The sequence below is a fragment of the Apis laboriosa genome, unplaced genomic scaffold (genome assembly GCF_014066325.1).
Source record: "Apis laboriosa isolate Shangri-la unplaced genomic scaffold, ASM1406632v1 scaffold46_cov150, whole genome shotgun sequence".
Classification (NCBI taxonomy): domain Eukaryota; kingdom Metazoa; phylum Arthropoda; class Insecta; order Hymenoptera; family Apidae; genus Apis; species Apis laboriosa.
The window spans coordinates 604,055-620,138 of NW_025223399.1; the positions used below are offsets into that span (position 1 = coordinate 604,055).

Sequence of the window (16,084 nt, forward strand, 5' to 3'; positions counted from 1 at the left end):
TCGTGGCCGTACGACGGTTATAAAACGTATATAATCGCGGTTTTTCCTTTTGAACGTAACGAGAAATTGAAATAGAAACGCCGAAGGCGATCGATCCTAACGATTTCTTAATTAATTAACTAAATTAAACGGATTTGAAAAGCAAGTGTTTCGCGGTTCGTTACACGTAACCGGCGTGTTTCCCCGATCCCATATAATGACAGATAAAGAAACACACCGCTATCGTGCGGTATCCAATTTCAATTACCGAGTAGCACTTAATACTTTGCTTACGTGTAATAAAGCCACGATGCCGGGGGGAAAAGTATAAATATACTTGGGACTAAAGTGATACCGGCGGGCAAGCGGTTTCGTCAGTTTATTTATTCCCAGGTCAAGGGAACGCCATTTCTTAAACACGAAGGTCAAGAAGTCAATGAGATCCGGTTGCTCAGGTATGTAACCACGCAAGTGGCCGAAGTCCCACGGGCGTATTCGCAACAATTTCGTTCCTTCTAATTTTCCATCGAATATTTCGGCTTCCAGAGTCTAATCTAATTTGTCGTCGAACATACGTTCATCGCTGATCGTATCGCTTCATTCGTCAAACTGACTTCGTCCTGTTATACGCGTATCGTTATAACGGCCGATATCCGTTGTACGCACTAGGCACGCCAGGGAAATGGTGGGATTACCGCATTGGCGAGTTATGCGTTATTGTTTCGCGTTATTGCAAAAGGACGAAGATAAGCATCTGAAATTCCAAAGTTTTATCTCACGATGGCGCTTACGCGCGTTAATTATCGAAATAGTTGACGGTACTCTTATTCAAAAAATAATAATTTTAAAAAAAGTGATGGCCTCAAAAAGGAAGTTCCATTCAATCAACGTGTATCTCGTTATAACCATTAATTATGGTACACCTTGTACATTAGTGTATTTCATCATGTTACACCAGGACGTTTTACACGCTATTTAACGCTTTAATTGCATCTATAATTATTATTACCACATCATTTCCTATTCCTCCTCGTTATTTCGTTTCGCATTCGACGGTTAAACGGGACATCCGGCATAAGGAACAATTCCAAGGATTGCGCTAAAAGCTCTCGCAAATTATGCATTTCTTCCACGTTTCCCGTTACTTTTATGTTCATCCTCTCGATCACGCCTCCGCTCTTAGCCGTACGGGAAATCATGGTTACCAACTCGGCCAACCTATCTAAAATCTTTATCACGACGGGATTTCACGCGCAATGAGGCGCGCTCCGTTACGCTTTGCGTTTTCGATTATCACGCTCGCATCTCTCCGCATTCTCCGCTTTATCCACGCGCACTTCTCCCGAGCGCTTGTTATTTTATACTAGAACACATCGGCTCGTAAGCTTTCCAAAAAGCTCTTTTCGCACGATGCGTATTCCGTCAAATCCTATTGAATTTTTCGAACGAGAAAATTTTGAAATTTTTTAAATTTTATTTGGTTAATTAAATAGAAAGATGAACGAACTTTTATCATTCTATTTGTACGATAATATCTATGCGAGTTGTATATATTTTATAATTGGCAACTTTATTATGAAAAAAATAGAATGAAATGGATGAGAGTTTATATATGATAATTTCGAGATAAGGAATTAATAAATGTTTAATAGGTACATCTATTGTACTTGATCATTTTGTCATTATCAATCGATGTGTCATACTTGCATTGTCAATTTTATTTGAAAAATAATAAAATCTTGGAATATATAATAAAATTTTGGAAATGTATTATTTAACTAGATTCTAAAATAAATTATAAAACTTTGTAGAATAAATAGTTGCAAAACTTTTTCTTTATCTTCGTATTCAATCCCAAATTCTCTCATTTCTTTTTCCTGATAAAATGTTCGAATATCTTCAAGATTCATAAACATAACCACGAGATGATTTGGCTCGCGAAATTGTGCTCAAGTGCACGCGCGCCTAATTTATATCAAAGAATCTTTTGTAGATAAAAACTCTTACAAAAATTACCACTCATTTTAATATATCTACGTAAAATATTTCTAGAGATTCGGTCGTTTAAAAAACTTTAGAAATTTTATCTTAACATCGAGCAAATTATTCGAAATCATTTTAACTGATTTATTAAATATTTTTTGGATCTACAAAATTATTAAAAATGATAATTCTTGAATAAAAATAAATGACTTTTAACCGTAAAAATGAATTTTCAAACTTCGTCAGTAGCGTATAGCATACGATATCAGCGATAGAAGCTACCCCATGAATCGGAAATCTCGCAGAGTCTCCTCGAACGCAATTTTGCCGGGACGTCTCGAGGGACTCGTATCAGAAGCATAGCGCATAATAAAGGGCTCCCTCGCTTGTCTGTGTCCGTAGCGCCGGACATCGGGTGGGTTCTTGTCCCAGCGGCCGGTAACGAGACGCCGCAGTAACTAGAGAGTCACGAGGAGTGAGAACAAGTCGACGAACTGGCGGTCGGAAGAAGATCGCAAGAGTGTGGTAGAATCGTGTGCGCGCGAGCACATAGAATCAAGAAGGCAAAAGAGTCTCGGCACTGGGCACCTAGCCGTACGTGTATACACGCATACAGGGTGTTCAACGCAGAGTGATGACACGCAGGCAGAGGCTGATTTTACGCGCGAAAATGTGGAATGAAATTTTTCTATTTAAAAATCATCACATTTCTTAAACCTTTAAAGCGAAAAAATTCCATTTCCTTTTTTCGATTTTTATTTTTGCACAGAGAAACACTCTTCGTCCCCTTGCACCATCCATCCTGAGACACCTTGTACGCGCATACATACTACGTACATACAGCGATACGTATAGAAAAGCGTAGCCGGAATCATGGTGTACAGGTTGGCGGTGTACGGTGCCGCGCGAGCTCGTGAACCATGAGCATGCTCGGGGACACGGTGGTTGTCGCCAGTGATGGTGGTAGTGAAGCTGTGTGGTGGTAGTAGCCGTGATGGCTAGTGGCTGGCGCCGCCGGACGTTCAACAATGGTCGTGTCTCCCTTCCCCTTTCCCGCGCGCACAGTCGCTCGGCTCTCTCCAGCCCCTCCACCCGCGCCTAGAGCCCTTAGAGCGCAGCCCCTCTCCCCACCGCTCCGTCGCACCTATGTCTTTACCCCCTCCCCTCGAGCGCCGCCGCCACCCGTGTCCCGCTCGCCGTGGGCAGCTTTAGCTTTAGCTTTAGCGGCGTCGCCCTTCTCTTCCACGCCCGGCTTGTCCCGCCGACGCCTCTGCTCCCATGGTCGTCAAACACCCCCGACTACGGTCGGCTTCGAGCCGAACGATTTTCGCTCGAACAAACTGTACAGCCCTCCAGGGGGAAGAGGTGGCGGAGATAGCGAGCAGGCGTCGGAGCGGGAATTCCTGGCGGCGTTCCTCGTCGCGCCTTTCCGCGAATTATTCTTCGCCCTGGCTGGTGATACGTGTTACCTGCCTGCCCCGATTTTCTTTCCTCTTCTTTCTTTTATCCTTTTTAGTCTTGATTCATTCTTTTTTCTCCATCTTTCTTTTTTTCTTTCTTTCTTTCTTTCTTTCTAGGTGGTTGGGATTTGTGAATGGAGGAAAGGGGATGCTGTTGGAGGGGGGCAAGCAGGCGTCGTTTGGAAGAATGGCCGATGGTTTGAGATTGTGCTATTGCATGCATAAAGTTTGGTAGCGAATTCTTATGAAATGTTGCATCTATCCGGTATACAATGATTGCGAAAATATAATTATAAGTTACAAAGCTTATATGACGTAGGAAATACGTATGCAATTTATTACTTGGTAATATAATTCTTGGAAAAGTAAAACGAAATAAAATTAATAATGAAAAAAGAATAATAATGACAAAAAAATATTTGCTTTGCTGGATAATAGCAATCGTTTCTTTATTTATTTAGTAAAAATGATTATATTTGTATTTATTATAATATCCTAATATTAAATATTTATGTAAATGTTTTGTAATTTTTTCATGTTGCTAAAGACTAACATATATATAAAATTAAAATAAAATATAAAGTGATTTTAATAAGTATTAAAGACAAAATATTGAAATATCAATTTCAATTTTATACTTTGAAGCATAATTTTTCCAAAGAAATCGATATAAGTTCACATGTACCGGCAAATAACCATGCAATCGAATACAAACAAGATTATCGTCGATTATATTATCTGAGATCGCAAATATCGGGTATACTTTTCTGAGTAAAAAAAAGAAGAAAAAGAAAAAGTAAAAAAAAAAAAAAAAAAAAAAGAAGAAATTGCTAATATATAAATATATATAAATATTTACTAAAGTCCATATATAAATAGGTCAGATAACAATCCGTTTCGTGAGCGATTCGAGTCCAACGCTATTTTATTCAGGCAGCGATTGCGCCGTACGGGTAGTGGAGGCGTCACGGGTAGAATGGTATCGGGGTGGGGGAAAGCTTTAAAAGCGTGCAGGTGAGGGGCGGAGACCAGTTGACTTCGATCCGTCGAGCATAACGTGTTGTAAGGAGTACGTTAGACACTCTTCTCTTGCACACTCGTTGCGTCCGAAATAGTCATCAGACAATTTCTCTTCTCGTATAATCAATTCATTCAATGTAATTCTACGCGAATGTAACCAACTCGCGATAAAAACTGTAAAAACTGTGTGTGATATTTGTGTTGTAAAACATAATATTTAGCCGAAAGAAAAAGAAAAAAAAAAAGAAAAGAAACGATATACAAAAGTGAACAGAAACGAAAAGAAAAACGAAATATCTCGATCATACGAATCTCAATCGTTAGCTCGTGCGCTCACTTTGGTAGGTTGGTTCGATCGATAAATACACGGGGTGCGTGCACTGGCGTTCGGCAAATAATCAACCGTACGTTTTAGAAGGTGTGCTTGCTTGATCGAATTAATCATCGACCCATATCTTTTTCAACTTTTATCTGCTGCTTGAACCGGTGTCCAGCAAACAAATTCTCGCACGTCAACGTCGACCAGAAAAATCGAATCGAGTGGAAAAATACGTACATATACACGCACAACATGAAAGCGATGGTGGTGAGCCCGGTGGGCGGTAGAGTACCGCCAAGTCGAGGTGTCCTGCATAATAGTCTCGGAATCAACGGAACTCGTCGTGACCTGGAAGCAGAAGAAGTAGCTGCTTACTTAACGAAATTGAGATCTCTGGTGCCCGACATGCCGAGGAAACGGAAATTATCGAAGCTCGAGGTTATCCAAAGGGTTATCGAGTATATCTGTGATCTTCAAACAACTCTCGAAGAGACGAATGTGCATAATGAATCAACTGTGGCAAAAACGACGTCAAGACAGCCGTTACAACCGTTGTTGAACGCGACGACGACTGTCCCAACGACGACAACAACATCGACGACGACCACGATAACCGGAATGGTCGCGGAACGGTGACCTGTGTCGGCAAACGAGTTACAGTGAGGTCCAGGTCGCTGCAAGCTTCTCGTCCTCGTGGGCTGACGACTTGACCTCCATGTTTCGGCGTTGAGGAACTGTTCGAGTCTTCTTCAGGGAGTTAAATCGAGAACTCGGCTCGTTGTGGTAACGTTTTGCGGCGTATGTTGGATAGTGGATGTTGCCTTAACCGTGTTTTGTGCTCGTCCTCCACTGTATAGAAATTTCTCGAAGATTCGAAGGTCGAAAAGGAAAACAGGGATAAGATCTTGGTGCTCAAGTATCTGGCAAAAAGAACGAAATGTTTCGAGAAAAGAGCGACCTAACCTAACATCGAAAACGATGCGCTCGAAGTATCGAGGCGGCGCCTGAGAGAAGAGCGAAGAACGATGCGAAAGAAGGACGACGAAGCGGGCCGATTACGGCCGATCTAACTTCTTTCTTCGAGGAAAGATGTAAATACTTGTACATAAAACTCACCGCATTCCTCGCACGAGATCTTTCTTCTCATCTTCAATCGATTCGCTTCTTTTAGTCCATCCAACTTTTCGCTTCCAACCCCGAGATTCTTGTAATCTTTTCCTAATCCAAGCTGTGTTACACATGTAAACGACGATCGCATTATCTCTTTTCACCGATAATTATCTTATTATATTTTATATCCAAACAATTACGAAGATTGTGTCATTCTCCTATTTTGTAACTTTGTAATTTATCCTTTCGATACAAAATTCGATCAGTGATGAATTCGATTTGAAATTTGAAAAGAAAATGTTTATCTATTAAATTTTTCTCCCAAAAGTACAGATATTTATTTAAAGATCGATGATAATTAAAATCGAATTGATCACGTTTCTAATTGTAAGCATACAACCCTCGTTCACAACTGGCCATGAATGGATTTCCCCCTCCTTTTCTTTAATAGTTTTCGCGTGGAAGAGAAATGTTTATCATCACGTTGATCAGAGTCCGTATTATTTCAACTCCCCCTTGTAGATAATAAAGCGAATTATTTGTATTACTGATCGATTAATCATCGATATTCTATATTATTATTATTATATATTACATGATTATTATTATTATTGTTATTGCTTTTCATATTATAATTTAGAGATTTCTCCATAACTATTGTATATTTGCGAAGACTGAAAGGCTGTAAAATATAAGTATACTTGATACATGAGTTTGCTACACTCGCTCATGTATGAAAATAAAATACAAACTGTGTCCATGCAATTACTTCTGTTTATATTGTTCTCTCTCTCTTCAAAGATCCGTCCTTGACTCCTTTTAAATTAATCTGTTAAAAATTCATAAACCAAAATAAAAATTATCGCTTATATAATAATTGTAAAAAGAAAAAAATAATTCTATATATTTGCGAAACTTTATTTAACAGACGTAATAAATTCTGGCGTTTCAATTTAATGGAATAGAAAGTAAAAATAACACTTAACAAAAGATACATTCCCATGTGTTATATCCATTTAATTTCCTCTTTGTAATTTTCAGAATTTAATTTATATTATATTTCTCTCGAACAAGAGAGAAATTCCTTTTAAAATTTCCTGCGTCAAATTTATCTGTAAAAATTCGCAGCCATTATCAAACTTTTTGATTCAATCCCGCAGCCACAATCCTTTCACCTTTCGTTCCTACGAAACGAAATAAAGTTTCGAAAAGTCATCGAAATAGAATGACTCAAAGTTAGAATTCCAACTGTCACACATATTATCCATCATTACAAGGAAAATAAAATATCCCAGATATGACGCGGAAAAAAGGGATGTTGTTCCCAATCAAGCTCGAGAATATCCCCCGTCGACCAATTTCTCCTCGTTACGTCGTTTCCCCGTTTCAGCTGCGTCGCTGAAAGCGATAAATCCGCGAGCGTCCCGCGGAACACGCGCGCAGGGTGGGCTTAAATGGGCACACGTGTACGTAATAATCCTCGCACACGTGCGGGAAGGAGGGTCTCCAGCCTGGAGAGGACCGGTGGTCGTGTCGTTGTAGGAGTCCGCCAACTTCCCGTATTGATCGTGTGTCCCCTGTCCCGGGTCGCGTGCGCGTTCCTGGGAACTTGGAGACCACGGAATACCCACGGGAACCGATTCAGTCGGAACGCGCGTGTCCCCGGCTCTCTCGTCCCTTCGTCCACTCGAAAGCTTGCTTCGTATTCATACGGAGAGATGGAGGAAGAAAGTGTAGCGAAGGGAGAGGAGAGAGGGTGGCGGACGACTACTCGACTATACGAACCACCAGGCTGGATACGACGCGTGTGCACGCGCTAATAAACGAAAGTGGAGGCTGACTCACGACAGCGCACCCTCCTACGCTGGGCTGAAAGAGAGCTGATCGATGCTGGGGATAAGAAGCACGACTCCGTATTACTCCGTACAACCGTCACCTTGCAAGCGTGTAACGATGCTTAAGTGACCGATATACGACTTGTGCTCGCCTACGCGTCGTTCAATCAGCGGATCCTTGGATCGGCGGAAGAGTCCATGAGTTTGAGAGCTTGAGGGATGGATTGTATGAATTTGGATTGTGATTAATAAAAACAAAATGAATTGAATTAATTAGAGAGAAATGAAAGGTTGTTCGAATACGTACTCGTACAAGATACAAGCGTAAAAGTATTTATTTCAATTCTTTTCGATTATAGTATGTGATATAAATGGGTTTTTTTTTGCAGCTACACGCTTGTTTCCTTTTTTTTTTTTTTTCCTTTTCTTTTCTTCTTGTTTCTCGTTCATTTTTAATCGTATTAATATTATAAAAATGGTAAACACTAGTACGCGGGTTTTGGACATCGTTCTATGCTTGGGAAAGAATTTAATGCGTGTCAATCGCACAATTCAGTAAAATAATAAATGCCAAAGAAGATATAATGCTGCAATTTAAAAATGCCTTGAAAAAAAAAAAATGACAATACCGATAATATAAACTATAGTAGCGTTCTGTACATTTGTTTAAAAAAAAAAAAAAAAAATTGCAACTAAATTTGCAACGAAACAACAAACAACTATGCACGTACGTAATCGTTAAGCAACTGTTGTATACGTTTGTGTGTATAAATGCAAATCTTTACGATGCCGTATGGTACAAGAGAATCTGCGTCTTCTCTTTTCTCTAAATTGACTCGAAGCAATTCTTGCTTATTTTTGAAACTCACAAAGGCATGATGTCGCCCTTTCGATTTCCTATTGTATCAGAAATTGTAACAAGTTAGAGACAAGAACTCGAGGCGAGAAATAATTCATTGTACTACTAAACGTGAGTGATCAGATATTCCTTGATAGAGTCTTTATCCCTGGCAAGCCATGCCGCGTTCAATCTGATAGATTCGACACTTTGTTGGACCGTTCTTTCGGTTCCCGGTGTTGGATGGTCCTTGAAGAATTCTTCGACATCTTTGGCCCTTTCTTCGGTGACGAAGTTTTCCGTGGTGAATTTGACCAATCTTGAAATCAAGAAACCGCCACCGTAACGATCGAGCAAAGTCTTCCAATTCTCTTTAAAAAAGTCCCAAGCCATCACTCGACCTTTGTACGTCATCGCTACCGACATGATGGCGAACACCGTGTCCTGAGCTCTCACTTCATCGCTCATAGCAAAGTTGAGAACTTTCGCTAACAAGGTTTCGTCTTTGATCGCACCCAGAGCTCTCAATATTCTATCCTTCTCCTCGTGCAAATCTGCTTCTCGATAAAGCCTCAACATGGTCTCGTAAGTGTCGGTATCGCCGACAGAAAGCACGGCCCGATAAACAGGGCTACGCAAGTCGGCAGCGAGTAATGTTGTACCAGAAACGTGCAATTCGAATCTTTTCTTTGCTTCTTGTATGGTATCCTCGTCGTTCAGTGCTGCCATACGACCTAAAACAAGAGATCGTAAAAGGGTATCCAAATGGCTCTCGTTAGGTTTAGGATCCCAGCCCAACTTATTGGTGATGTCTCGCATCAAATTACGTCCAAACGCTTTGAACGAATCTTCGAAATCCAAATGGGACACTAGAACTCCGATTTTCCCTAGACTATTTACTATGCTAGACCATACAGTGAAATTATCTTCGTGTTGAAACGCTTGCATGAGTTGAAGTACTTCTATGGTAGAAGCGTGACCGGCTTGTACCATGGCGAACAGATCGTCTAGCAGACCCAATCTATCTAGCGGAGGTAATGCATGATCTTTGACAGCGGGTAACAAGAGAGACAATGCTTCTGGACTGTAATGAATCCTGTAGAAACCGATCGTTCCAGGATTGATTTTTACCCAATGATCTTCAGGGACGTCTTTGACTCGAAATTCTTTTGTTTTCTCGTCCAACAGGTCCTTAAGCACGCACTCCTCAGGATTCTTCGACGTGCTTATGCTAATCGGTATGATCCACGAATTACTTCCTGTATCCGTGGATCCATCAGCTAAAAATTTCTCTTGGGATAAGGACAGGATTCGATCGGTACCTTCTTGACGATGTTGAACTCTGACAACGGGGAATCCCTGTTGCTCTGTCCACGTGCTCATCACACTGCGGACTTCTTTCTTACTGGCTTCTTCTAAAGCATCCCAAAGATCTCCAGTTTCCGCATTGGCGTAGCTATGCTTTTTCAAGTAAAGGTTCATACCCTTTCGAAAATCATCATCCCCGATGTAAGAGTGCAACATTCGAATGACACACGCGCCTTTATTGTAAGAAATGTCGTCGAAGATCTCATCGATTTCGGAAGGATGACCAACCGGCACTTCGATCGGATGACTATTCTTTAAAGCGTCGAGTTCTAAAGCTCTGATGTACGTGTCTGTTACGAATTGTGTCCAAATATCATACTCGGGAAATAAGTGAGCAACGCATAAAAATTCCACGAATGACGCGTAACCCTCGTTTAACCATAAATGAGTCCACCATTCCATGGTTACAAGATTGCCGAACCATTGATGTGCCAATTCATGTGCTACTACTAAAGCAATCCATTGTTTTCGTACAGCGGATGTGTTTTGTGGATCTACCAAGAGGCAAGTTTCACGATACGTAACTAAACCCCAATTTTCCATAGCACCGGATGAGAAATCGGCAATCGCGATAAGATCAATTTTCGGAAGTGGATAAGCAATTCCAAAATAAGTTTTGTAATACGGCAACACTTTAGTTGCTACTTCTAATGCAAATTGTCCCTGTTCTTTCTTTGATTTCGGTGTGTATACGCGTACTAATACACCATCACTCGATTTGTCCTCTATGTAATCGAATTCACCGACCACAACTGCTACTAAATACGTCGACATGATTGGTGTCCTTTCGAATACTAAAGTTTCGACTGCTTCATTCGTTACCTTGTTTTTGATAGGCTGCAACAGATAAAAAAATATTTTTTTAAATATTATGTATATATATGTTTGAAAATACACAGACTAAAAATGGAGAAAACAAGAAAAAATAAAATAAAACCACATGTGCTAGGCGCTGCTTACCATATTGGAAAGTGCTGTAAGACCTGATGGTACATTTAGAGTAATATCAAACGTAGCTTTGTGTGCTGGTTCATCCCAGCATGGGAAGCAACGTCTAGCATCTGTTGGCTCGAATTGAGTTACAGCTGCGTGTTCAACAGTTCCATTGACCCTGTAAACATACAAAAAATTTTTATTATTTTAAAGATGTCAATTACTGCTTACCATATTTGATAGGCCAACAAGTGACTTATCACGAAGCACAATTGATATCGTAAAAGTAGCTTTTAAAGACGGTTCATCCCAACAGGGAAAAAATCTACGAGCTGATGTAGGACATAAATAAGTTACTGCATACCACTTATTTTGTCTACAAAATGTTAGATGCTTAAAATAAAAAAAAAAAAAATCTCATTTTTTTCTTTTATAATAAAAATGTTTTTATATAAGATATATTTATATTATTATTAAATTGTAGAAATTACAGTACCCAATATATTTGCTCCTATAGAAGCCCTTCATTTTATCGTTAATTTCTCCTATAAATTCCAAGCTCAAGTACCCACTTCTTCCCACTGGCAATTTTTCGGAAAATACCAAAGTTGCTGTTTCTTCAGACGAAGAAATATCAATATGTTTTGTCGGAATGATTTTTCCATTATTATCATTAAAAAATACAGTTTTTATATTAATATCCAATGAATTTAAAACAATAGTATCTGTAGATTTTTTTACCTATAAACATTAAAAATTAAAATTATAAAATGAAAAAATTTTAAAATATAATATTTAATACGATTGTTTTGATATAAGAAATTAAATTAAATTATTTTTCGTACGATTATCTCGTACAATCTCGTATCAATCTCGTAAAATTTAATAATCATACACTCTTTCACAAGATTTAGAATACAGATAAAGATAAGAAAAATTCCTTTAAATTAATTATCAATAAAATGGAATGGAATCCGCCTTATAGTATATGGTATACAAATTTTGTGGTTATGTTTGCCATATGGTTAACATTTCTTATTCTATCATTCGAATTATAAATTTATAATACGCTATGTAAGTAATTAGTGTTCTATTGATTGATTTAGATTGATTCAGCTTACGTCAATGTGCACGTCCTCCTTCCCATCGAAGACGAAAGTTTTCAGATTTGGTGACAAAACAATATTATAATGATAAGGCTGAACATCTGTGGGCAGCCGACGAAATGGTTTTTTTTCTATGCTTGACATCTCTCGATGTTGAATCACGATTCGAAAAACTCTTAAATATCGAAATATCTTGAAACCCGTTTTGAGCTTTTCCTTTTTGCCGACTCACAACGCGAAAGTATGCACTAACACGCAACGCCTCAAACCATTGCAGACGCATGCGCAACATACTTACATGCTATCTATAAAGATGCGAATGGAAATGGAACCATAAACGAAATATACAAGATAGACATGACATCTTGCGAAATTTCATGTTTTACATTTTGAAATATCTCGAAAAAAGTAATGTTTCTTATGCCCTCTATAATTTACTATGGCCAATATAGAAACTATATTTATATTGTCGAAGAAAAAAAAATACATACAAATACATACTACAAATAAAAAAAATAATCGTTGCAATAACAGTCAATTAGCTCATATTATTTGCTATAATTTATAATTTTATTAAAAATTAAGAGCAAATATAGACAAGAATTAAAAAGTAGTAAGAAAAGAAGTAGAGTAGAAAGAGATAGGGAAACATTAGGAAATTAGGAAATATCGAAATATATATATATATATACAAAAAAAATAATAAATAATGGAAAAAGAATAAAGAAGAGTAAAAATTTGTCAGTATTATCTTTTGTTAAAGATATTTTTTTAAAAACAGAATAAAACATTAGAATGCTGTAAATATAATTAATATATAAACAAAAGAGCAAATGATACGTGAAAAATAGATTGACTAAGAATTGGTTGTCCGCGCCATCTCTTGGATATCTTAAAATACTTTTTCAAAAATTATCTTTTTAAAAATATTCAAGAGATGTCGCCAATTTTTAATTTTTATTATATTTTATTCTTCCTATAGAAAGATGGCGCTAATCTTTAATTCTTATTTTATTTTATCCTGCCTTTAAATACGTTTGGTATTCAAAAGATGGTACTGATAGTGAATTCTTACTCTTCTCTATCCTTTTTTCATTATTTACTATCCTTTTTATATACGTTTCATTTACGGCACTCTGAAGATGGCGTTGATTCCCTAATTTTTACTCTATCTCTATCCTTTATCCTATTACTTGCGCTCCTTGTTTATATACTCAGTATGACACCACAGACGAATATTGCACGTGTGAATTAAACATAATTTTCGACAATTTTCATAATTTTTTTTTTCTTATACTTTTGAATATATGTCCTTAATGTAAAAAATATAAAATATTGTATTCTATTTACATTCATTCTATTCATCTCACAAAATATAATTAAATATAATTAATTTTATATATATTAAATTGTAATCTAACCTATATCGTAATATTTGACGCGAGTGTGTGTTTTGAAGCATCGATGACAACGATTATTTGTTTATTTAACGTTTTGCAAGATGATGTATAAATGATTTATAAAATGATCAAATAAAAGAAACATCTCTGAATACAGATAAAGTTGAGAGATAAAATAAAAATCGAAATGCAAGAATTAAACAAGTTTCAGTTTCTACTTCGATCATAATTTTTTATCGTTAAATATGTGCTATTAGTCGACACGTTATTTTTCATTAAAATAAAAATTATAGAGGGGGAGGGGAAAAAAACGCGCAGAGAAACATACAAACATAAACTCGGCGGTAACACCACCCGTAGACTTCTATAGTCTTCGCAACTTCACGCTCGGATTTGTCCGTGAGATCTGAAGTAAAAACTCGTAAGATTACAGCGATCGTCAGCGCGATAAAAAGCCGATCGGATGAAAATCCACGGGAGACGATAATTTAACTTGACGTTCGTTATCTTTCGAGTTTCCTTTTCTGAGCCTCCTACGGAGTATCTCTCGATACACACGATTAATAATCTTTTAATTTTTAACCGTTCCTACCGAATACTCGACCTGTCGCTGAGAATTCGAATAAATTATCGTTTTACAAGATTTCATAATCAAGTCGTATCTAGCGTTTCTGTCTTTGATGACTTACCATTCTATGCAAAATGACTTTTATTTAATATTTTATGACGCATTCGAGTCGCATAATTAAATATCGAATTACGAAAATGTTCCATTAACATCAGAGTTAAATACGTTGCATCGCTCTCGTATTCTCAACGATACAAAATACGTATATAGATATTGCTATATCGAAAATATTAATATCTAACATGAAACATTATAACATTATAATACATATCTATAATATAATATTAAAGTAATAGTAAATTGCTTTCGTCGATATTTCATCACTTTATAGGATCTCTAAAGGAAGTAAATTGAATTGAAAAAATTGAGAAAGACAGGAAGATTGAAAATTGAAAATCAAGTATTAAAAATACATTTAGTGAATTGTTACCATATTTTGAATCATAAAGGCTACAATTTTATGTAATCTCATCATCATTTATCGATAAAAAAAGAAAAGACCCAAAGCTCTAAGCCGCGTTTAAATCTTGTAATTATACTCTGAATAAAGACAACACTTGTATACAAAAAATGAAAAGAGAATAACGACATCGAGCATTATATTTAACATTAAAGGCGTATTTTATTAAAGGCCATTCATATTGCGTGAAATCATATATGAACACAGGAGGAACAAGATAATTACTTATATACATATATATATACATATCTGCACACGTATCAATTATGATTTCTATTTATGCTTTTATCAATTCTACATTCTCGTATAATGTCTTTGTCACTTTTTTTTCGTCTTTTCTCCTTCTCTTTCTCCTTTACATTTAATATACATCAATAACTAGATCTATCTATGTTACAATACCGTCTTACTTGAACAAACTTAGGGATCCAACCGCTTAATAAATAATACAATGCAATAATCTTTTTTTTTTTATTAACGGCTTAAACCATGATTTTTCTCAACGAAATTATACACGTATTTCGAAAGAAGGGCGAACATGCCACGTGGACGTTCATCAAATCGAGTAATACGAGTACACTTTCTTACTCCATTCGACGATATTAGATAGCAGACCGTTGATTATATTTTCCGTGATATGAATATATAATAATTTCTATCGCGCTGTGAGGCTACTTTGTAAGCTGAGAATAATAAATTATTCTATGCACGTACGTATGTATATCACGTAACACTTGCTCATAAAAATTGATCGTTTATAATGATGTATGCTTATTAAGCTTATTATTAGCATCTAGGTAATATTTATGTTATCGATATCATGAATAAGAAGGTGATTTGAACAACAGCTTCGCTCGCAATCGTCGAATCTTCAACTCGATCCCTTCGTTTCCAAAATATCTTACCATTGGAAATACATTATTGTTTTAAACAAAAAACAATTTTACTGAAATTTTTCCTTTTTCTTTTTTCCCCTTTACATTTAAATCATATACAATATAACGAAATTGAAAAAAGAAAAATTAGGAATTGAAGGATCGAACGTTGCTCGAAATAACGTTAAACATACGATATCGAGTTATCTGTTTTGAGGAAGGATCCTGTTTTCAGAAAGGGCCCCAAGCCCCGCCGAGTCCCGAATTCCAGGGGGACCATTACGATACGAACAACGCTCTCTCCACTCGAGGTGGTTCGCCATTAGAATTACAAATACACGGCTCAACACGGCACGCGCCCTGGGCGCTCGACTTGGACTCTCGGTTTAATGTCAGACATTTCGCGAGAAATTCATCACAAACCCCTCGGGCTGAGAACGCGCCTTCACGATCACCTCGTTGTACCAACGTTGAATTCGAGCGCTACGGGGATCGAAGCCAGCTGGTCGAAATTATTATTACGAATCCCTGTTCTTTAATTACACGCCTTATCGCTCCCCCCTCCCCCCTCCCCTTCTTTGGACACACTTTTTTCCAGGCTATCATCTGGGAAAGAAATTCGAGGGATGGATTCGCGACAAAATGCTATATTGTGCGATCTCTGAAATAATCGAGCAAGTCAAACAAGTCGTAAAAAATCGCGATGGACAAACAAATTCCCGGACTCGATAAGATCGACGATACAATAACGTTTTGTCCCGAACATCCCA

The 16,084-nt window shown here is 37.5% G+C and overlaps 2 protein-coding genes across 3 annotated transcripts; one reads left to right on the top strand and one right to left on the bottom strand.

Moving 5' to 3' along the window:
- The first annotated feature begins 4,459 nt into the window (after nt 1-4,459).
- On the top strand, nt 4,460-6,639 carry LOC122716518 (DNA-binding protein inhibitor ID-2-A). The gene has a single exon (XM_043939677.1). The coding sequence runs from the start codon at nt 5,014-5,016 to the stop codon at nt 5,395-5,397; it is 384 nt and encodes a 127-aa protein (XP_043795612.1). The 5' UTR covers nt 4,460-5,013; the 3' UTR covers nt 5,398-6,639.
- Nucleotides 6,640-8,023: 1,384 nt separating this feature from the next.
- LOC122716517 (puromycin-sensitive aminopeptidase) lies at nt 8,024-12,196 on the bottom strand. Of its 2 annotated transcripts, XM_043939675.1 has the most exons (4): nt 11,967-12,196; nt 11,342-11,586; nt 10,873-11,023; nt 8,024-10,749 (listed from the first exon to the last, which is right to left on the bottom strand). In XM_043939675.1, the coding sequence occupies exons 1-4, from the start codon at nt 12,093-12,095 to the stop codon at nt 8,671-8,673; spliced, it is 2,604 nt and encodes an 867-aa protein (XP_043795610.1). In that variant the 5' UTR covers nt 12,096-12,196; the 3' UTR covers nt 8,024-8,670. The 2 variants fall into 2 exon arrangements, with proteins under 2 accessions (XP_043795610.1, XP_043795611.1); XM_043939676.1 differs by lacking the exon at nt 11,342-11,586 and having other exon boundaries at nt 11,967-12,138.
- Nucleotides 12,197-16,084: the final 3,888 nt, after the last annotated feature.